This window comes from Urocitellus parryii, chromosome 2 (assembly GCF_045843805.1).
Source record: "Urocitellus parryii isolate mUroPar1 chromosome 2, mUroPar1.hap1, whole genome shotgun sequence".
NCBI lineage: Eukaryota > Metazoa > Chordata > Mammalia > Rodentia > Sciuridae > Urocitellus > Urocitellus parryii.
The window spans coordinates 196894422-196917472 of NC_135532.1; the positions used below are offsets into that span (position 1 = coordinate 196894422).

The 23051-nt window shown below is 35.8% G+C and overlaps 1 protein-coding gene across 1 annotated transcript in view; it reads left to right on the forward strand.

Annotated features, from left to right (window-relative positions):
* The window catches only part of Robo1 (roundabout guidance receptor 1), a 381357-nt gene that overhangs the window by 337306 nt on the left and 21000 nt on the right, over window positions 1-23051 (forward strand). The window contains exons 20-24 of the mRNA XM_077795033.1: window positions 3452-3606; window positions 6244-6579; window positions 8436-8543; window positions 11199-11343; window positions 14984-15232. Coding sequence (XP_077651159.1) covers window positions 3452-3606; window positions 6244-6579; window positions 8436-8543; window positions 11199-11343; window positions 14984-15232 — 993 coding nt within the window. The remainder of the gene's footprint in view (window positions 1-3451; window positions 3607-6243; window positions 6580-8435; window positions 8544-11198; window positions 11344-14983; window positions 15233-23051) is intronic.

Consider the following 23051-nt stretch of genomic DNA (forward strand, 5'->3'; position numbering starts at 1 on the left):
AAGTCAAGTGGTTACAACAGAAATTGAATGACCTGCAAAGATTTCAGTGGTTTCTATTTGGTCCTTTTACAGAGAGAGTTTGCCAACCTTGGTAGATAGAATTGCCTCTGACAAGAGAATATGAGATCCTGGATTATAGAAAATATGTGGTTTATTTATCAATAAGTTAATTTTTTTGTAATGTAATAAATGTAGTTCAGTGAAGGACATCAGTAAATTCAAAAACTGTATGAACTTTCAGTCATTTACAAGTTACCTAAGAAAAGAACAAATGAGTTATTTAATAAGTGAATGTCAGAAGACCTCAATTCAGTTCTTGATGACTTTAAGGAAATTATTTGGTGCTGGATTGTGTCCTCTAATAAATGAGGAGGTTGTCTGGAACTCTCTCCTAGTTCTCCAAACTGTCATTTAGTTATTCTCAGAAAAGAGAGAATAACATAACGGTAAGCCAAGAGAACTCTGGGCTCAACTTGAAAATGGCAAATGACCTTTGAGGTAACCCAGGAGAGAAACATAGAAATACTAAGGAGCCGTCTTTATTAATTTCTTTTCTTTCCATGGAAAATTCCAGTTGCCTCTTCCAAAACCTCTGCTTAAAATTCAAACCACAGATTCAACCAGGAAAAATTAGAGAAAACTCCAAAAAAAAGCAGTAAACAAGTGAAGATAACCTAGTGGAAAAGCCAGTACCACATTCCCTGTCAGTAAGAGGGAGGAAAGAAATGGAGCATCAGGTGAAGGTGCTCTTTAAACATTGGCCACTCATTCAGCCTGGCAGGGGGTCAGACATGACCCACAGCTGACAATACGTACTTTCTGTAAGGCCCCTCTGCCATATCCCCAGCTCTGGAACCCCATAGTCAAGTAGCAGAGTAGGAATTGAAGGCAGTTGCCTCCTAATCATTAGTGCACGTTTGCCCTCTTCTCATTCATGGCGCAGGTCTATCCCCTTAATATGTAACATGATGTAATGATGTGTTAGGCACACGTTAACCTCGGTAACCAACACGTGTTTTGCTTTTGCTTCATATTTGGCTGTAGTTTGATTGTCTGATGCACGCTGATGAGTTTTAAGGGATACAGGGAGCCTGTGAGGCTGTTACTTTGAAAGACTTCTCACACTCTTGTCAGAGTAGCTGCCAGTGACCTCACCTTCCTCCAAGACCTTGGACACACACACACAGCATTTTAAGATCCATCATGGGACAGTGAACATGGCTTACCTTTTTCCTTAAATAATTAGCATTCCAAACTCAAGTCTAAACAGAAAGCAGGATGTGAGTTGTTAATCCTACTTCCTGTTGGAAATCACCCATCTATATGAAAAGTTCTCTAAGCCAGTGATGCTATCAAAGCATTCACTGGAAAAATATTAACACTCCCCACAACCACAGACATACAGAGGGAATCAGAGTAGCATGAAAATATTGTCTCTTTCTATTAAAACATATAAGTTGAGCTGTGGAGAATTTCTACTTGACCTCTACTGCAGACATAGCATCATCTCTGCAGTGTCAAAAATGGGAGTTTTATTTTGAATAACTTCAACAGTGATAGCATTTATGGTTTAAGTTCAAGGAGAAATGAAGTAGGAAAGCTAAAGATTACTAGATGCAGAAGTTTTATAACAAACATGTATTTCACAGACACTAGATATCTGTGGTATGGCTTGCATTTAAATGCATGAAATTTTAAGTCCAGCGACATTTCTCTTCAAAGCAAATTATTTATTTATCTGTTACTGGGGATCGAATCCATGGATGTTTTACCACTGAACTACAACCCCAGATCTTTTTTATTTTATTTTGCTGAGGCTGGCCTCAGAATTGCCATCCTCCTTCCTCAGCCTCCTGAGTGACTGGGATTACAGACATGTACTACTGCACCAGGCTTCAAAGCATATTTTTATCAACAATTGTAATAGGTAATTCAATTTTAGCAGCTTTGTCCTGAATTTGGGGCCTTCGGATATTTTTTTTCCACTCTCCCATTAAGAATGTTTAAGAGCTTCAGGGAATTTCCTCAGGCTCCAGTGTGTGTTTATAGCATCCTAGTTCATGGTGTGAACTCCAGGGCCACAGCTTGTGCTGAAATCCCAGGTAGTCACTCACTCACTCCATATAGCTGTGCCCATGTGCCTTGACTTCTCCCAAGTGCCCCATTTCCTCATCTGTAAAACTTGGGTATTAGCAATCCCTGCCTGTAAAATGGCTGTGATGGTTCAATAAATAAATATATGTAAAGAATTCAAAGTGCCTCTCCCACTGTAAACAAAGAGGAAACATGCATCCTTAATTGTATAAATATGCACATATATGGATACAGATATATGGACTGCAAATCCATATTCTTCATTTTAAGTGACTTACAAATAACCATCACTTGCAAAATATGTTTCTCTGTGGCAAAATAGGAACCATTTAGAGGGCAATGTCAGTTTCTTGCTTCCCAAGTAAATGAGAAGGCTGGTTATTGCATTTTAACAAAGAAAATGAAACCACCAAGAAAATCTTTGCATAGTCTGTAGCGCCAGACTGTTTATTGAGGATTGGACAGCACATCATACATCATCGCCTCTTTTGCTGAGTTATCACACGGAGTCAATGTTGAAAAAGGACGTGAAGAATGCTGCTCTTGGACTCCAGTTTGAATCCCTGGCACTGGTGGTCCAGGGCTCCCATTAATAACTCCCGATGCACTTGGCCTCTCCAGCACTTGGTGAAAGAGGATTAACATCTGTTGTGCCAAAAAAAACATGAGTGCTAATATTTCTTTTAGTTGACATCTTTGTTTTACCAGATTTCATTCAGTAGCTTTCCTTTGTTTATTTAGGAACTCACGGCATTTTACATTGTCACCATCAGAAAATGTTGACAAGCTCACAGAACTGTTCACTGAAACATCATTGTAGCTCTGTGCAAAATGTCACGCCAGTCTGCGCTCACTGTTTCTTAAACATGGGTTGGAAGCAAAATCTGTAAATCTGCCTAATGTGAAGGGTTCATTGTCTCCATAAAGGAAATTGTTGCATTTTTTAAATGAAGTTGTGAGAAGAGTTGCAATTTTTTAATAGGTCAAAAATGAAGAAATGCAAATAGATTTAGCTAGAATGATTTTTAGTTACTAAAAGTCTTTATGCATCCGTGTTTTCAGATTCCACGTTTGATTTTTCAATCACCATGACTAAAGGCAGAATAGAACATTGTAAACAGTAAAAGATTTTAAGTCTGAAGTACAGCAGTACCAGTTCACAGATGTATGGCTGTGTGCACTGAGACACATCTGGAACGATATATTATAGTTGCCTCTCTGTAAATAAAAGGAATAATATCATTCAGCATAATGCACCAAATTATTGTAAGAACAATTAAATGAAATATTTGCTGGAATTCTGAATAGAAAATATTATTTTCTGTCCATATAACATTTACTCTTTTTTTCTCTCTAGGCCAGGACTTCTCAACATCAGTGAACCTGCCGCACAGCCGTGGCTGGCAGACACATGGCCTAATACTGGCAACAGCCACAATGACTGCTCCATCAACTGCTGCACCGCAGGCAATGGAAACAGTGACAGCAACCTGACCACCTACAGCCGCCCAGGTTAGGGACACAGAGAGAGGGAGATATGCACTGGCCTTGGGCGAGTTAGCCAGAAGCAGCTGACTTTCCTTTCCCTCTGCCCACCTGGGGAAGGGAACTTTGATCCACATTTTCATGAAATGTCCAACACTGTGTAGCAAGCTAGCATGATTCAAATGTTTTCTCCATTTCTAAACTTTTATATTTCACCCTCCACCAAGATTTCCTCAGAGAATGAAGAAGACAAGCTCTAGCATAGATTGCAAGTAAAGAAAACAAAGTCGGGCACAATCATTTATAAGAATGAGTACAATGATAAGTTTAGTTGCAATGATTTATTATATTCATGATTTTAGGAATAAATAACAAAGATCAAAAGGTCAATAAATTCATAGTTTGAGTGGACTTAATTCTAACAGTAAGAGTTATAATATTTGAACAAGAATAATAACAAAAAAATTTAAATGAAAGTTTAAATCAGATATTATAGTATAGATGTAAATCCTGAAGACATAAGAAATACACACATCCATATATATTTCAGATGTGTAGGTGTACATTTGTAGTCTGTTCTATACTTTGGTTCTGAAATATGTGTGAGTAAATTACTTCGCTAAAATTTCATGCTAAAACATCACAGTAAGACAAGTAGATATGGAACATTGCAAGATCTAAAGGCAGAAAAAAATACAGATAATTTCTTATGAAACAAAAAGTCCCATTATTAATAAGATAGGAAACATTTAAATAGTTGTAAAGAAACAAATAAGATGCCTATGAAAATAAAATAATGCATGGAGCTAAGGAAATGAGAATGAGAAGATGGCATGTAAGTAAAGATGTAATAAATTATAAAGAACAAATCATAGAACTATGTATATGTCTACCCTAGAAACAATCCCGTGTCTCCATTATTAGATGTGGACATGACCATCCACACAACTAGTGTGTGTCCTCCAGAGGCCCAGGTTCTGCTGTCTATATAGATAGTCATGTATCATACACAAAAGACTATGCTGAGGGACACCTACTGGTGTTAATATGTTGCATTGTCCAGTATGATAGTTACTGGCAACAGATGGCTACTTAAATTCAAATCAACTAAATAAAATACAGTTTGAAATTCAGCTCCTCATTCTCACTACCCACATTTCAAGTTCTCCATAGCTGTTATGTGGCCAGTGGCAGCTATATTGGACACTGGAGTCTAGGACAAGTCCAACACTTTTAGAAGACCTTTTGGATAACACTCATACAGAAAGATTGGCAAAGCAAAATGAGTATATTGCCTTTAGATTATTTTTTAATCGTCATTAAACAAAACAATTCCTAGAAATTAGATATGAGAATTACTATAATCCAGATGTACCAAATATCTCTTCTGCTTGATCATGTATGATTAAATTAAGTAGCTAGGGGCTGGGGTTGTGGCTCAAGCAGTAGTGTGCTCGCCTGGTATGCGTGCAACCCGGGTTCGATCCTCAGCACCACATGCCAACAAAGATGTTGTGTCCACCAAAAAAAAAAACTAAAAAAATAAATATTAAAATTCTCTCTCTCTCTCTCTCTCCCCTCTCTCACTCTCTCTTTAAAAAAAAATTTTAAAAAATTAAGTAGCTAAATTTAGTAACATAGAGAAGCTGAAATTTTTTCTTAAGATTATATTCATATTTACATCTTTAGTAGCAAGCATGTTAATTTTCATTTATTAAGATATCCAGTTAAAACCAATTCTTAAGGAGACCTGTTAGTGATAGTGCCACTTTTAAACAATCTGAATAGAATAATGATGTTTTTCCATGGTACCTTTTTTAATTTAAAAATGTTTATCTTTACAATATGACTTTAATTATTCCTGCTGTTTTAATATTTTCAATCATAGGCCTTAAATACATCTCTCTCTCTCTCTCTCTCTCTCTGTGTGTGTGTGTGTGTGTGTGTGTGTGTGATCAGTTATTTAATTTCTAAATATTTCAATGAAGGGAAGATCAGAGTGGAATGAGGTATTAGACATACTAGATATTATTTCAGGCATTATTTGATTAAGTGACCTGGTTAGTGTGGTTCATTTTGTCATCATTAGTGTCATTTTATACTTAGGATGTCATTACGAAACCATGAAAAAATGATTATGTAGCATCTCTCTTCAATAATGATTACCCTATATGACCAAGATAGGAACTAATAAAATTCTCCTAAGCACTATTGACTATCACCTTTTCCCTGCTTATCTTGTCTTTTGAGGATAAAAATATTAGAATTGACCTGTGGATACATTTTCCTCTTTGGATTCTTATGTGCTTTGTTCTGTAGCTTCAAATAGTTCATTAACCCAAGACTAGAAAATTAGTGGAATTCCTATTGAAAGGTTGTTAAAGGAAATTCCTATTTTAAATTAGATGAATTATTTAGCATATAGCACTGGCATAAGCTCACAATTATGTCCTCTCTACACGAATTCTCTGGATGCTCTTATTCCCTCAAGTTTGTTTCCTTTAGAAAGTCCATATGAGTATGGGGCCCTTTCTATGGACCTAATTTAAGCCCATTGGTACTTACATCCCAATTTTACTGTGACTCACAAAGCTTCTTAGAAAGAAATTGAAAACGAATAACCATGCAGAATGACTTTTTCCTTTTCCTCTCCATTGCACATAGCTGATTGTATAGCAAATTATAACAACCAACTGGATAACAAACAAACAAATCTGATGCTCCCTGAGTCAACTGTTTATGGTGATGTGGATCTTAGTAACAAAATCAATGAGATGAAAACCTTCAATAGCCCAAATCTGAAGGACGGGCGTTTTGTCAATCCATCAGGGCAGCCCACTCCTTATGCCACCACCCAGCTCATCCAGTCCAACCTCACCAATAACATGAACAATGGCAGCGGGGACTCCAGCGAGAAGCACTGGAAACCACCCGGTCAGCAGAAACAAGAAGTGGCACCAATTCAGTATAACATCATGGAGCAAAACAAACTGAACAAAGGTGAACAGCTCTGCCCTTATTCCTTCTCTTTCCCCTATTGACACTCTTAGCCCCTCGGCACTAGATGTCAACAGCTGTCTGTGACTCGAAAGTCACCTCCTTCCTTTGGTTATTGTGATTTTCTTCTTTCTTTGGTTTTGGAATTTCCAGTGTCAAAGAGTTAATTAGCACCACAATAAGCTTGGAAAATTGATTTTATAATAATATATAAGTATTTTCAAATGGTTTTGAGATTAATTTAAATTTAATAGTAGGTGAGGGATTGCTGAGGACATACAATCTTTTATTCATAAGGCAGATGTACAACTGTCACAATACCTCGCATTTTCAATAAATAGACTATTCCACTCTTTCCACTTGAGGATGGAAGATAATTGCTTCTACATGGTCCTATGAACGAAGGGCCTTTTTATATCAAACTGAAGAAAAATAATTAAATTAAACTTGAACTGGAGAAGTGGTTCAATTTGTTGTATTTCTCAGACCTTGTATGGTTCCTGAGATTGCTACGACGTATATAATTTTAGAACCTCAATTTCTTGGGTTGACCTGATTGAAGTCTGCCAGTATAGAACCTAAAATAAATGGAGTTTAGTATTAACTTGAAGCAGCAGAATAGTATTTTATGGCCTGAGGGGAATATCTGTGTATTGTAATGTAGTAATGCATGTGGGTTGAAAGAGATAGGGGTTTGATTTCTTTGTAGTTCTTCAGGCTACTGCTTTAATAACATGATTTGCAAAGTTATATACCTCTAGCTATAACTAGATTGCTCTAATTTGAATAGATGGGGCAATGTTGTGCACGTATCCTGGTCAAGAATGCATTTTATGGTACATAATTAGAGGTACGGATTTATTTTCTTAGGCTTGAGTTGAGAGCATTTTCTTCAAAAATAAAACTTTGTGAAGCTGGAGAGTATAACAAGATAATTTAAACATTTCATTAAGTTCATGTCATGTTTTAATTTGATAATAAAGTCATCTAGCTTTTTCCCAAGTTTGAGAAGGTACTTAACTGGTATAATAATCCAATTTAATAAATATTTATTAAGATTCCTACATACATTGATGACAAAGACTGACAAAATTGAGAGCAGATTCTGTAGCTATGGAGTTTACTGTGGGGATTCAAACCATTACATTATTTTTCCATAGTGTGTGGTTTTACTCTGGACCTCAGAAAGCTCTGACAGTCCTCTGTACAAACATTTCAGAACTCTGATTTATTGTTTGTACTGCTTGTAAGCAGATTTGGTATGTCAGAGTGTAATAAAGACCCCGGAATGCAGCTAGGCTGACAGATTATTACTGACTACATTCCAGTAGCAAGCTTATCATCTGGATTTTCACCTTTGCCTAAATAAGGAGAAGCATTTCTGGGGCAGATTAGATATTTTATTTTCTTATCAGGGATACATTTTTATGAGATATCATCTAGCTGACAAGTTTCCGTTTTATTTTTATTTTATTGCAATTTATGTTTTATGAATTGCAGACGTGGCATTTTCTGATTTATTCTTGTTAGAATTATTTTGTTACTATATATACATGTATGTACATATTTTGGGGGGAGGGTAATACTGATTGAGGGTACTGGGTCTCATGCATACTAAGTATGTGCTTTACCACTTAGCTATACCCCCAGTTTCTATTCCTATATTTTTAAATGGATATATAGACATCCATTTTGAGTGTAAGTCTTTTTATAACCTGACAATTTGAATCTAAAAATAAATGAGAAAAACAGACAATTGGTTTCTTAATGTACTCAGAAATATATACAAAATAAAGAGATGTGAAATAACTCACAAAGAAAACATAAATGTACATTTTTTTTCCATCTGAAATATCTAGATTATCGAGCAAATGACACAGTTCCTCCAACGATTCCATACAATCAATCATATGACCAGAATACGGGAGGATCCTACAACAGTTCGGATCGGGGCAGTAGTACATCTGGTAAGGGGATCCCAGGAAACATCAACCTCTCTGTTTAAAAGATGGTACAGCCCCAGATGGACTGAAGTATTGAATCACTTTATATCATTTGAATCTAATCTTTCTTTATATCAGGCTTGGGTTTTTGTTTTTTATATCAGACATGGGTCTTATTTTTTTCAGTTTAAGGGACTGTATTCTCAGTAAACCATTTTATTTTCCATTAGGTATCAAATACTAAGTTCCCTGTTTCCTTCCTTTATCAGTAAATCAAAAGTATGAACTAAAATTTAAAGGCAGCTACCACTAAACTTTAAAGGCAGCTGAAACTTTTTTCTCCCTTTTCCAAAATATAAGAAATGTTGTACATATAGGTAATCAGATAAATCTGTTACCATTTGAAACAATGCTATTAAAGCAAGTAACGTTTAAGTACACTTCAGCACTGTAAAAACCTGAGAGACAATAACCTGAGATCCAGCTACTATCTCAGTTTGTACTTTCTCTGTGATCCCTCAGTTCTTGTTCAAGAGCCTCATAAAGCAACCTCCCAGCCTCAATTTGTCCATGCCTCAAAAACCACAGAGACTCCTCCCTGTGGTCTTCATGCTGGGACAGCTGTTTGCCAGCTGTTTTCCTGATAGGGGTTGCAGATGGGAGCTTGATGGTACTTAAGTCCTGTTTTTCTAATTAAAGGTGGTTCATTATTAGAACTAACATGTGGCAAGTCACACCACAATGAGAACAAACTAATTGGTCTTGAATGGAGCATGTATCTGCAGGAGAGGGTAGAAATGGCACTTCCCAGCAACTGGATCAAAGTCATTGCTAGGTTCTTTTAGCCAAGTGTCTCTACCTCCTTCTATAAAGAACATCCCATTCACAGTTTGCTGCCTTCTTTTAGCTGAAGTATGCTGGTTTAACATTTTCTAACCTGTGTTGAATTTTTTCTTATTTAAAGGAGCTTAGAAATGGCCCTTTTTTTCTTTGTAGATTTTCTCAGAATCTACTGTACATTAATTTGTATTAACAATGAAAATATTATTAAATATTTTTTTTCTTTTTTAAATCAAGTAAATTGACTTAAAAATGTCAAAGATCTACTTTTGGGAAAAACGTAAAAACATAAAATATTTAGATATTTGAATGTTGATGTCATTTCATCTTTATATTCTTACTTATAGAGAAAATCATATTTTAATAGGGGAAAAACCCCATGATTCTAGGTTATTAATTTTCGATTGACCTTCTCCATCTCTTAGCTTAGACACTGAGACCATGATGCCATGCTGCTATTCATCACCTGTTATTCTGTGGATATTTGGTAAAACAATTATAAAGGAGTGAGGTCTGGTGAAGGTAGGGAGCAAGCAAAGCTAGTACATGAAGTGCAGGAAAGGTTTGTGTGGGTCAAGCCACTCGGTCAGGTGGAGTTACTACCATGCATGTGTCTCAGGAAATCCAGAGGAAGACACTGGCCAATGTTGACTCTGTCATGCATGCCCAGTCACCCCAGTACATAACAACCGAGTGACAGACAGAGAACAGAGACACCCAGGCTCAGCCTGGAGTCACAGTTTATTAGTAACAGCCTGTTCCTCAGCCCACACTTGGTGTTGTAACATACCAAGGCAAGAACATCTGGTATAACAAACACTGCCATTAGAAAATTCCCAAGTGACTTAAAAAAAAAAAAGTCCCACTGCCACTGAGTAAGCTAAGACCTGTGTCATTTGCAGGGTGACATGTAGCTGTTTAAGTTAGGATTAAAAAAAAAAAAAGATCAAGACAATTCACTGATATTAAAGAATCACATGAGAAAAATCAATTACAGTTCAATTGTAATTAATAATTGTTGTCTATAATATAAATATGATTCTAAAATATAGTCAGGGGGAGAACTTTATCCCCAGATACCTTTTGACCTGAAGGTTTTATAAAGGGAACATATGCATCTATGGTGTTCAAAGAATATACCAAATCTAAAATTGGAAAACTGTAGCACTTGAAGAATTGGGTTATTTCAAACTATTAGGAACATTCAGCAACATTATATTACTATAAGCCACAATTTTATAGAAACAGCGGCTGAGAAGATGTCTGTCCCTTTCTAAGAGCATTTTTTGGCTTCTTTTGTTATTAGTTATATTAGTTCTTCCAGCATTTATTCTCATCTGTATCTGCCTTTCTGAAGAAAACTAATAATTTCATTGTGCCCAAAACATTTCAATGGACAAGTACAAATTATATATATTCAGTGATTTAATGCAACAGTGGAACTCTAATAGATCGTATCTGTATCATATTGTATTTTAGGTTTCAGCAATTAAATAATAGAAAGGCACTCCAGAAAATATGTCTACAGCTCATTTGTTTTAGATGATAATCCATAATGCAATTAATTACTGTAGGAAGATCACTATTAATGATATGACTTGTAAAATTCATTTATGGTTTTATTGCTTTTTTGCTATGAGTTCTACAGTTAAAACTTGGCAATTCTTTTCTTCTTCTCTTCTATAAAATTCTGTTTAAAATTAATGAAGAAAAGTGTGTTTATCTCTATATACCTGAATAAATTATAAGATCATATTCACAGAAAATAATTAATCATGGATAATAGGAAAAAAAATTAAAGGCCAGGAATAAAAGACTTGTACTTCATTTCTTCTCTAGGAAGTCAAGGGCACAAGAAAGGGGCACGGACACCCAAGGTTCCCAAACAGGGTGGCATGAACTGGGCAGACCTGCTTCCTCCTCCCCCGGCACATCCTCCTCCCCATGGCAACAGTGAAGAGTACAGTATTTCTGTAGATGAAAGGTAGGCGGAACATAACCTGTGAATGGTATAATACATTTGCTTATATCCACCCAAGGAGTTGTTACACTGTACTGCCAAGAGGAGACTGACTCCTGAAGTTCACAGTGTTATCTCTAAATAACACAATGTTGATCAGTAGCGCTTTAAAACCCTCCTCAGGGATGCCCATAAAAGAATTAGTGCTCTAGAAACTTCTTTAGGAACTGGGAATTACACACACACACACACACACACACACACACACACACACACAGGAAATCTTGAGTTTGTATGTATAGAATTTCACATATGATTTTGTGATTTTCAAAATAGTCATGCACTGCCTAAGGTCATTTCAGTCAATGGCAGACCACGTATATGATGCTCTTCCCATAATATTAAAATGGAGCTGAAAAATTCCCATTGTCTATTATTTGTACTGTACCTTTTCCATACTTAGATGTGCCTAGATACCTGACTACTTCCCCTGGTGTTACAGAGGCCTTCAGTATTAAGTATGATGATATACAGGTTCAGAGCCTAGGAGCAATAGGCTATATTATTTAGCCCGGTTTGTGTTCAATGCCATGGGAGTTTGTCTAAATCTACTCTGAAGTTCAGACAGTCATGAAATCCCTACACAAGGTGTTTCTTAGAGCATGTTCCTGTAGTTAAGTGATACATGACTGTGTTAGAATTTCTTTGACACATTGTTAAGTTTTCATAAAATAATTATGTGGATTTACATACCACAATTTCTGGAGACTACATTTTTCTTAGATATTATCACATTATGCTGAAAATTACTTGTAGAGGTTTAAACTTCCCTGAATTATTTCTCAGAAGGATTTAACAAGAACAAATAGTCCACATGAAAAAATGAAAAGTTAGAGTGCTTCCTCTCATTCCAGAATCTTTATAATTGGACATGATACCTCAAACAAAACAAAACAGCTGCTTTAGTAGTGAGATTAAAAGCAGAGAATTCTCTTGACTTAGAGAATTAACTACAAAAAAAAATGAAATCTACTTGGAAATAGTCTTTTCAATGACTGTATAGAAATAAAGGCTTTGTTTTTTAATTCTTATAAAAAAGGGTTTTACAGTCCCAGCTGTGCACAGAAAACAAAAGCTCTGTGCTTCTCTTTTTTAATCATTTTTAAATAACATATATTTTCAAGTAAAATTCTTTTACAAAAATGTTAACAGGCGATTCCCATTATCCATAGTAGTTATGTTTTATAAAGTTGCTGTGAACACTGAATTGGTGAATATGGAACCATTTGTCTCTAGGGGAAATACAGGGTTAGATTCTTTGAGCCTCAGGTCACAACATTTTGGTTGATGTGAGGCCTTTTTTTATATGTGTTTTGTTTAAAGCACCATTATTTAATATATATTTTTCATTAATATAGTGTCATTTCTGAGAAAACACATCTGTTATAGACACATTTTCTCTGTTAGGCACATCACCACCCTCTTAAGTTAGGAGTGCCAAGCTGCATGTTAACATTTCCTCTGGGTGCCATTTTTAACAGGGAACTCACTGATATTAAGCAAGAAAATTTCAAGCAATGTGGGCCCTAAATCAACTGTTCAAAGGATGTGAGAGCTGACAAAAGAAAGTATTTGTTGTCTTGTTTTGCTTCTGCTGGGGACATGCATGTCAGGTGGTTCAAATTTTTGGTGTCTTTTTGTATGTATGAAGATGGCCACAAAAACATCACTAGTATTGATATAGAGGTTTCAAATTCACTGAATCAGTGAATTTGCGAATATAGAATCTGCAAATCGTGAAGATAAGTTTGGTCATAATAGTTTGTTTTCCAGGCTATTTTAATAGAATATTTTCTTCTATTTTAGTTGACTAAAAAGGGTTAAAATAAAATATGCTATTGTAGATTAAAAAAAAAATACTACAGGATATACAACTTCTCCCCAAAGAGAAAGATTTTGTTTTGCCTGGGAAGAATGAATCTAATCTGCTGATAGGTGTTTTTCACCTTGAAAATGATAAAGTTATCAATTAAGAGCAGGGATTTTTATGGATCCTGGGACCATGCAGAGATATGGACTTTTGCAGAACTAACATGGCAGGGGTGGGAAAACTGGGAAGGCAAATGTAAGCCAGATTATGCCGATCCTCAAATGCCTTGCTGCAGCATTTTTATTTTATTCTCTAAGCAATTAGAGAGCCATTTATTACTTGGAGCAAATGAACGACCTGACAGTGACTTGTATTATAGTAAAGCAATTTTGGAACAATGTGACCATGGCGAAGCAAGGAGTGACTGGCGGCAAAGAGATCAATTAAAAGATTATTGCAGTAGGACATGCCACAGATGAAAACAAGGGAACAGATTGTAGAGAGTCCTTATAGGTAGAATAGAGATGAATTGTGAGACAGGTTAATGAAGAGGAGAAAGGAATAATTCTCTTCAAGATTACTAATTTGGATAGGTGAGCAAATTGCTTGGCTACTTGATAACAAAGGAAACATAAGAAGGAGTTACAAAAATTGAGGTAGGAGGATTAGGGAAGTAAAAAAAAGAAAAATATAAAAAGTAACCACATTATTTAAGCATCAATTTTCCTAAGGTAAACAAGGCGGGGTGGTAGAGAACGAATAAGAGAGAGCAGTAATCAAACAGTTTATATAATGCAGTACATCTTTGTCATTCTAATCATTAAACATATTCCTGGGATAAGATAAAATAGAAAAGTGTAAGTACTCTCCAGATTTATCTTGTTTCCTACTCAGATCTAGCCCAGGAGAAGAAGAGCATTTTACTGTTTAGGGTTATTGTATTTTTCACTCACCATCCTAAATTCAAACCAACCAGTTCATTTTGTGCCCAACTGAAGAAATAATGATCTATTTGCATTTTCAAAAGAGAGTTCTATTGAACTATGTAAGTTGTTTCCAGTATCTCTCCCTTTGAAAGAATTTAGAAAGTCCTTTGCTCAGGGTCTAGAACTTCATCTTCAGACTATCTGCAATGCCATCTTTGCATCTTCTTGAGAATATGTTGCACTGGAGGAATAGAACATACTAAGTACATTTGATATATACTAAGTTAAACTATGTTAAGTGGATTTCTTTACTGTTTATGATTTCTCAGCCTGTATAATATGCTAATAATAATTTACAATCTTGCAGGGAAAAATAGTACATGTAATACTTCAAAAACCTTTATGATAGCAGACTTTTTAAAACAATGACTCCTTACTATGATTTAGAAGAATTAGCAGGGCAGTGATGTATTGCATTATATAAGTTGTAATTTCATTACATCTCTCTTGTTTATTCTCTACCACCTAAATTGATGACATTAGCTCAGGAAAGTTGATGCTCAAATCGTGTGGTTGCTTTGTATCTTCTTTTGCTTTCCTAATCCCACTGTCTCACTCTGTGTAACTCTTTTCCTCTGTTTTCTTTGTGATCAAATAGCCTAGCAGTTTCCTCATTCATCCAAACTAGAAGTCTTGTACAAAATTTTTCCTTTTCCTCTTCTTCATTAAGCTCTTCCACAATGCATTTCTCTCTTCATATTTGAAAACAAGTCAAAGCTGATATTCCACTTACTATAGCAGTAGTTTATTGGGAGAAACGGAAGTAAGTCAGCATGTTCTTATAGTAACACATAACATGTTGTTTCAGCTATGATCAAGAAATGCCATGTCCTGTACCACCAGCACGGATGTATTTGCAGCAGGATGAATTAGAAGAGGAGGAAGATGAAAGAGGCCCCACACCTCCTGTGCGGGGAGCAGCTTCTTCTCCAGCTGCTGTGTCCTATAGCCATCAGTCCACTGCCACTCTGACCCCGTCCCCACAGGAAGAACTCCAGCCCATGTTGCAGGATTGCCCAGAGGAGATTGGCCATATGCAACACCCACCCGACAGGAGGTATGTAGTTTAGAAATAAATTTTAGCAGAATCAGATCATTTCCACTACTTACTGAATGCTGTCCCATGAAGCAGTTTTCAAGTCACATGAGCATTTTCTTGGAGTATTTTCCCACAGAAAAGCCTGATAAAGGACATATCAGTAATACTGTTGACCATGACATTAGATTAATTGATCCCAGGGCACTTGCAACCATAAAATAATGGGCATTGATACTCACCCACTTATGATAATTACATTCATGTACACGTGGCCTGCTAGTCTCATGACATGTTATTGCTGGTGGGTGTTTTTTGTACTTTAACTTTCCATGTGCACGAGCAAACCACTTCTTTCTTTAGAAAAAGAGATTTTTCTCTTATCTTCTAAAATTGAGTTCCACATAATGATTTGTTCTTTCATAGCTGTAATGTCATAGTAGAATGAATGAGTTTAGTGTGTTCATTTTATGTTGACCTCAGATACCTTTACTTTGATATAGGTTGGGATTATTTTATCCAGGTTACTACACAAAATGTGTGAGTGGGTGTGGGTGTGAGTGTGTGTGTTTAGACTTTTTACCCTAGTGAACATCATCATCCAATACATATTTTTGTTATCTGTGACTTCAGTTGTCATTTCTACCACATAAAAGCTATTACAGTATCATGTTAGCTCTTCTCTCATTGTTGATGATATTGTTTGTACTATTTTATTGCCCTTGACACATTATAATATGTGTCTATTGCTTTCCATATTCCTAATATCATTTGAAATTGAGTATATCATTTGCCTCAGAAGATTTTCCCTCTGTATTCTTGAATGAATAACAAATCCTGGTTTGTGCTGTTTGAATTTTATTCTGCAAATTAAGATAGAATTTGCAGTGTTTGCTAACAATTCTGTCATTAAGAAGTTATTACCAAATTCAAATCCTATACTTCTTAAACAGAAGGAAGTAGTTAAACCTTTCCCTGTGTGACAAGGGGAAACTTAGATTGCCATATATTTAAATAGTATTAACCTTTGAACTTCATGAAGATTGAGAACAAATAAGTTGTCTTTTTTTTTTCCTATTAGCATCACAAGCCATCTCAGCTACTCTTATTAGAAGCAAATGAGAGACGAACAGAGACCATTAAGCTTCTTTCCTTCTCTCAGTAGTAACCTATTTCCTTCCACTCTCCTCTGTGTGGCCACTGGGACCCCAGATCTTCCTCCTGAGTAGCCTTTTGTTTGTTTGTTTAATTATTCCTTCTGTAATCCTTTTTACCTTCCTTGTAAACAAAAAACAAACATGAGTTTCCTGTCATCTGTGTGGACATTACAGCCGTAGGCTTTCCCTTCATTCCTCCCTTCTTTCCCTATTAACTATGTGGCTTTTAAACTTTCCATAGCCTTCTCTCCTGGTTACAGGGTACAGACTCACCTACTGCTGACTGTGGTTCAGCCACCTCCACCTTCCCAGTTCCTGGCACAACTCTGCCCACTGTGTCCTAGCTTCTACACTTTTTGCTTCCACCTGTCTGCTGAAAGTAACTTCCTAATGCTAAAATCTAAAGACTTCTTTGTCCTTATTTTTCTTGAGCTCTCTGCAATGATGGCAGTTTTATAAATTGTTTGGAGAATTGAATGAGATAATGTATGTTAAGTACCTGCAGAGGGGTAAGTTTTCAGCAAATACTAGTTCCCTTCTGTCCTCCTCCTTGTGTATCACCCCATCACTTGATTTGACAATTATATTCTGATGGCTGTCAAATTTATTTAGCCAGCCCAGACCTTTTCCCTGTGTGTCACAATGATATTTTCACTTGGACATCTCCACATGTCTTAACCCAAATTGATCATCTTTGCAGTGAACACTTGCTCCTTGTCCTACTTTAATGGCTACTTATTTATATACCAAAGGGATAAGCAAAAGCATAAAAAATACCTTTGCCATTTGGAGATGAGCTTAATTATCCTTCTGCCTCATCTGTGGTTTTCATACCGCCTATGAATTAAAATATTTACCATTTCCCTTTAATGCTAATTCCAAAATAGCCTACGATTTTGTTGCTTTGTTTCCATTTCTGTTGCTACTGGACCAGGGCCCCGATCCCTGTCCCTTGGAATTTTCCCATACTCTTGAAATGATATCCATTTTTCTTTCCTTTCTCTCTTTACCTTCAAATGTTCATTCATTGCATGGAAGTCTGGATCTGTTTCCCCCATTTCCAGTCCTCCTCTGGAGCCCCGCACTCAAAGCCCCTGACTGTCCTCTCTTTCCCTTCCCACAACATTTCTAATTAGTCTGTTTGAAATTCTCTGAGTTTATCTTAAACTCACCCAACATCCTGGTCTAGGACGTGCTGTTTTTTGATTGCTTGGCAAGCATTGTTCATCTTTCCAAGTCCTGCTCAGAAACACTCCGTGGAGCTTTCCTCTGATTGACTGGCAAAAATCCACCAGTCTTCTTTTTCATCTTCATCAGGCTCTGTTCCCATCTCAGTTAATCAGTTTTCTTGTTGCTTTAGTATTTCCTATTTGTTTATCTGATGCTCTATTTAAATTCAAAGCTCTCTGATGTCAGAATTCATATCTTTCTCACGGCTTTGCCTTCACAGAGTTTCCCCTACCCCCCACCCCAGTATATGATAGCTGGAATCTGATACTAGAATTGACCTACTTTCTACTATTTTAGGGTGACAAATACATGTATGATCTTGAAGTATACAGATGTGATTGAGAAAGACACCAAGTACCGGCAGCACTTATAGTGAATTTAACTAGTTTTAGCTTTTAAGTTTTTTTTATTTTCAGTCTATAAAGAAATTATGAATTTTATTTCCAGGATCATTGCTGGAAATAATTCTGGACACTAATAAAAAGGTGGTGTGAGCCCATTAAAAAAAAAAAGAAAGAAAATCCTGTTAGTGCTTTTGAAATGGTGACTATAGACTCTGTATGACATTTTAAAAATACAGATAAGCAAAATGAAAATATGAAGTACCAATGATCTGTATAGTCAGAAGCAGTCACTGTTCAGAGCTCAGTAAAAATCCTTTCAAACTTTCATCTCTACCTGTTTTCACATTGTGTTGAATTGGTAGCTTGCCAATATTATTTTGCAAGTTACTCTTTTCGCTGAACAGTGTATTTTTCTCTGTTGGTAACTTTCAGTGTAGACACTTGGGTTAAATAGATACTGTAATTTATGTAGCTCCTTCCCTAATGTTGGCATTTAAATTGTGCCTACCCTGTTGAGACTAGATAGAGTGTTGGACTCTCATCTGTAGTTAAGTCCTTGAGTGAAGCCTCTTCTCAATCCTTTTACCTATTCAAACATCAGTCCCATCAGTCAATGACTTCTGTTTCTTATCATCCTGCCACTTCCCTAATGATGCAATCATTAGAGATAGATAGCTATTTCTCTACAGGTCTCATCCTAGAGCTTCAGACCCATATATCCCAGTACTTATTCCTGCAGATTTTTACTGCCTAAATATCACTCTGAGAGAAGCACATATATTCAGGCATAAATGCACTTTTCTTGTTCCAGCAGCCATTTTCTCATGCCTGCATTACAGTAATGTTCTGCTAAGTGGTCTCAGTGCCTTTGACCCTGCCCCTTCTTCAAACTGTGCCCCTGCTGAAGGCTGTACAGAGACATTTTCCTAAAATGCAATGCTGATCAAGTTTCATCAATGCTTGAAATCTCACAATGGTTTCCCATTCCCCTTAAAATAAAGACAAGATTCCTTAATGTAGCAATCAAGACCCTTTGTGATCTGACCCCTCTGTGACTTCATCCTTGCCCACTGCCACACCCCCATCAAAGTCTGTATTGTTTTACTCTTAAGTTTCTTCCAGTTCCTGGAAGAAGAACAGTTCTTGTTCACTTCAAGGTCTCTGCACATTCTGCCCAGCTTCCTGGAACACTATTATCTGCTCCTTTTTCAGAGCTAACACCTATGTATTCTTTAAACTCAAAGTTAAGTGGCAGATCCTCCTTCCCTAATACCACAATGAAGGGAGCCTGTTATATGTATTCCCACAACACCGTATATAGCCCCATTAGGGTGCTCATTTAATGTATTATGATTGCACACATAATGAATTGTTGATCTCTTCCACTGGACTACAAGTTCAAATAAGAAGTATATTTTATTCAGCTGAATTTCTAACATAGTGTCTGAATTCCTGTCTCTATTGCTGTCTAACAAACTACTCTAAAACTTGGTGGCCTATAACAACCATTTTATTTTATTCACAATCCCATGAATTTGGGATTCTGAAAAAATTCATTTGGACAATTCATCTCTAATCTACGTAATTTTCGCCTGGTTGTGGGGGTAAGATCTCCTGCCAAGTTAGTTTTATCCCTCATATCTGATGTCCCAATATTCCTCAGCCTCCATCTCCAAAGTGTCGTCACATAAGCCTGGGCTTCTCATAATATAAGGTTTCAGGATAGAGACACTTTTAACATGTCAGCTGGTTTCAAAGAAGGCAGAAAGAGGAAGTTTTCAGATCAGTTTAGTACTATATTCGGGATAGGGGCATAATCTTACTCCTTCTATAGCCTATTGGTCAAAGCAGTCACAAAGCTCATTCTGATTTAACAATGTAGAACCAAATTCCCTCTCTTGTTTCAGAAGATCATTTGAATTTAGAGATATTATTATGGGTATTTTGAAAAATGAGATCATCTCTGGCCCAGATATGTATAGTTAGTTTGTATTCAGTATGTATGCCTTAAAATTGAATCCTTATAATCCTTAGTCTCAAAATCTAGTAGGGACCACACAATAATAGATGCACAATAGATGTTTAAAGAATAAATACACTGAGGCTGGGGTTGTGGCTCAGTGGCAGAGCACTTGCCTCGTACATGTACAGCACTGGGTTTGATCCTCAGTACCACATAAAAGTAAACAAAGATGTTGTGTCCATGTGTAACTAAAAATTCTTTTTAAAAAAAGAATAAATACATTATTTTATGCTTGTTGATTAGGGGTGTGTGTAAATATTACAATATATGTAACAAAAAGTTAATGAAAAAAGTATTATAATACCACAATATTAATTTTATAAGCCTTAAAGGCTTGCACTATTATTAATATTGCAATTTTCGTTCTTATGAGCTTCTAGGATATTCCATATTGTCTAAAATTAGATAAACTAAATGACTAACATAGTAGCAACCCTTCTCTTTTTCTCATGTAAGAACAATGAAAATAATATAATTAAACTGATACATATTGTTTCAAAAAATGACACTATTGCATTCACTGCAGTTAATAATAAAAATACCTTGAACAGCAAAAATAGTTTTCATGTATGAAGTGGAAAATGGTCTGATGTTTTTTCATACAGAGAAGTTGAATATGATATTGTTAGAAGGAAAAGAAAGAAATAAGGTAAAGGAAAATTAAATATCTTGTCTTTTCACAAACTAGGTAATGTTGATTATACAAAAAAATTGAAACTACACTAGTGTTAGAAAAAAGGATTTGAAAGGTATGGGTTTTTTTTTCCCCTTTTGTCTTTTTCCTGGTACATGCTATATGGTGAACTGTAGAGACACCTGCTTTCATAAATTAATGGAATCACCCCTTTCTTTCTTGAACATATTTATGAAGGCATCATTTTCGTAGGAGCCTAGAGTGTTGTGAGTCACAGTCATATACTTGTACATTATTTCAGAAGATGCTGAAACCCCTCAGGGGGAGGAATCTAAAAGGTTGAGGTTCGTTTGCAACAAGCCCCACTTGAATGCAGCATCTCGAAATAGCTTTTTGTTTTCAAGTAGAATATATTACATATTTCAAACTGTACATGTTTATCACACATTCCCCAGGATGGCCTTATTTACAGATGGTTTGAATACATTTTTTTTCCTGTCTTTCTTCAGAATTTGCACGTGTTGGTAGTAGTTAAAAGACAGCCCTTGTTTAACATTTTTGCTCTACAGAATGTGAATTATCCAAACAGCGATGCTGGCATCCTTTCACAGGGAAGCTGGCCATTCTACATCCCTTTATTGATGGTCAAAACAGTCCCCTTTGTACTAAAAACTCTTACATGACTGTAAAAAAAAAAAAAGAAGTTTCTTGTGGTATTTTGGATGTGCATGCTTACAAAGGCTGCAAATTAACTTTTAAGTATGCTATTTTATTGCATTCCAAATTAAACAAAGATTTTCCTCCTATGTGTATGACAGAATCCACATTGAAACAATTATCCATTTTAATCTCTTAAATAACTCCAGCTTTGGCACATTTTTCATATTTCTTCTAGTGCCACACACAGACACATTACAAACCACCCAGAAATGAAAAATGATGAATTATATTAAAGAACCCTGCATGTGTGAACATATAAAAAATGTGTAATAATGTATACTTATATACACATAGTCCTTTACTAAAACGTGTTATTTTTGTTTCTTATGTTTTTAATTCAACTATAACTGAAACATACCTCTCCTGGCGTGTACATGCATGCACACACACTCACACACACACACCTCTCTTGGCATACGTTTTGTGTGTGTGTGTGTGTGTGTGTGTGTTAATACCATTCCTTGTGTGTGTGTGTGTGTGTGTGTGTTAATACCATTCCTAGAAGGAAGGAAGGTCATGATCTTGGAAGCAAAATTTGAGTTTAAATTCTGAATTTTAGACACCTTACCTTTAAGAACTTTGACAAAATCCTTAATTCCTCTGAATTTCAATATCCTCATATATAAAATGATAATTTAAAAAGTAACTCAGAAAATCGCTCTGAGAATTGAGATAACATTGTAAAATATGCGTATATACAAAATATGTGCTCAGTGAGTTAGTTGTTGTGTTTAAAATAATTGTCATTTATTTTAACTGTCATGTGCTGAATCTGTGTTTTTTAATTCTATGAAATCAGGAGTGCAGGATCTGATGAGGTGCTGTCATGAACCTTCTGCTTGATAGTCCCCCATTGTGTCTCATCTTTGACCTTGCATCTTCTGAGCATCACTGTGTGTCTGTTTCCCTTTTTTGCAGGCATGCTCTTAATTAGGTGCTGTTCTCTTGTTATTCTTCTACCTTGAGAATAACATCTTTTCATGACTTTTCTTTCACTTAAGTCCAAATGCTGTCTATCTTCTCAGACATCTTATATTCACTGGAGTAGATTGGGTAGTGTTAGTAGAAAGACTGCTTTTAACTGATGTTCTTCAAGCCTGTGGAGAGGTGGCTGAAACATCAGTTACTCTGTGAACTAAGACTGTGGGATACTACTTAATTTTACCCTCCTTTTTGATCCTTAACTAATTTTAGGTCATTAGAAAAAAATATCTTTAAGCATATTATTAAAGAGATAGATAGAATAACAGAAAACCAAGGAAGTTTAAAACAGCCAAATACCTTCATTTAAACTCATAAATGAGTAAATTAGAGAAAAATTGCTCTTGGGTCCCATAGCTTTTAAAATGAATGTATAGTATTATTTAATACATATATGTTACATACATATTGAAATACAAAAGGAATTGTGTTATGTGCTGAGTATGTTTTTGTTAATTCTATGAAATTTTACTATTTAAAAGTCTAGTTGAATTGACTTCGTTCACTTGGAATTGTAGAGTGACAATAAAGAAAAGGGAAAGAAATGAATGTTTTTGGAGTGAATTGGGGATGAATGAATGTTGTCTTTGGCAATAATAAGCTATGGATAATTTGGAAAGTCTTTAGGACAAATATATAGTTGGATGCTCTCCAAAAGAGTATTAATCAATGAAGTGGAACAAACTATGTTATAGGTGCATACATGAATATTTCACAATGAACCACACTATTGTGTATAATTATAATGCAC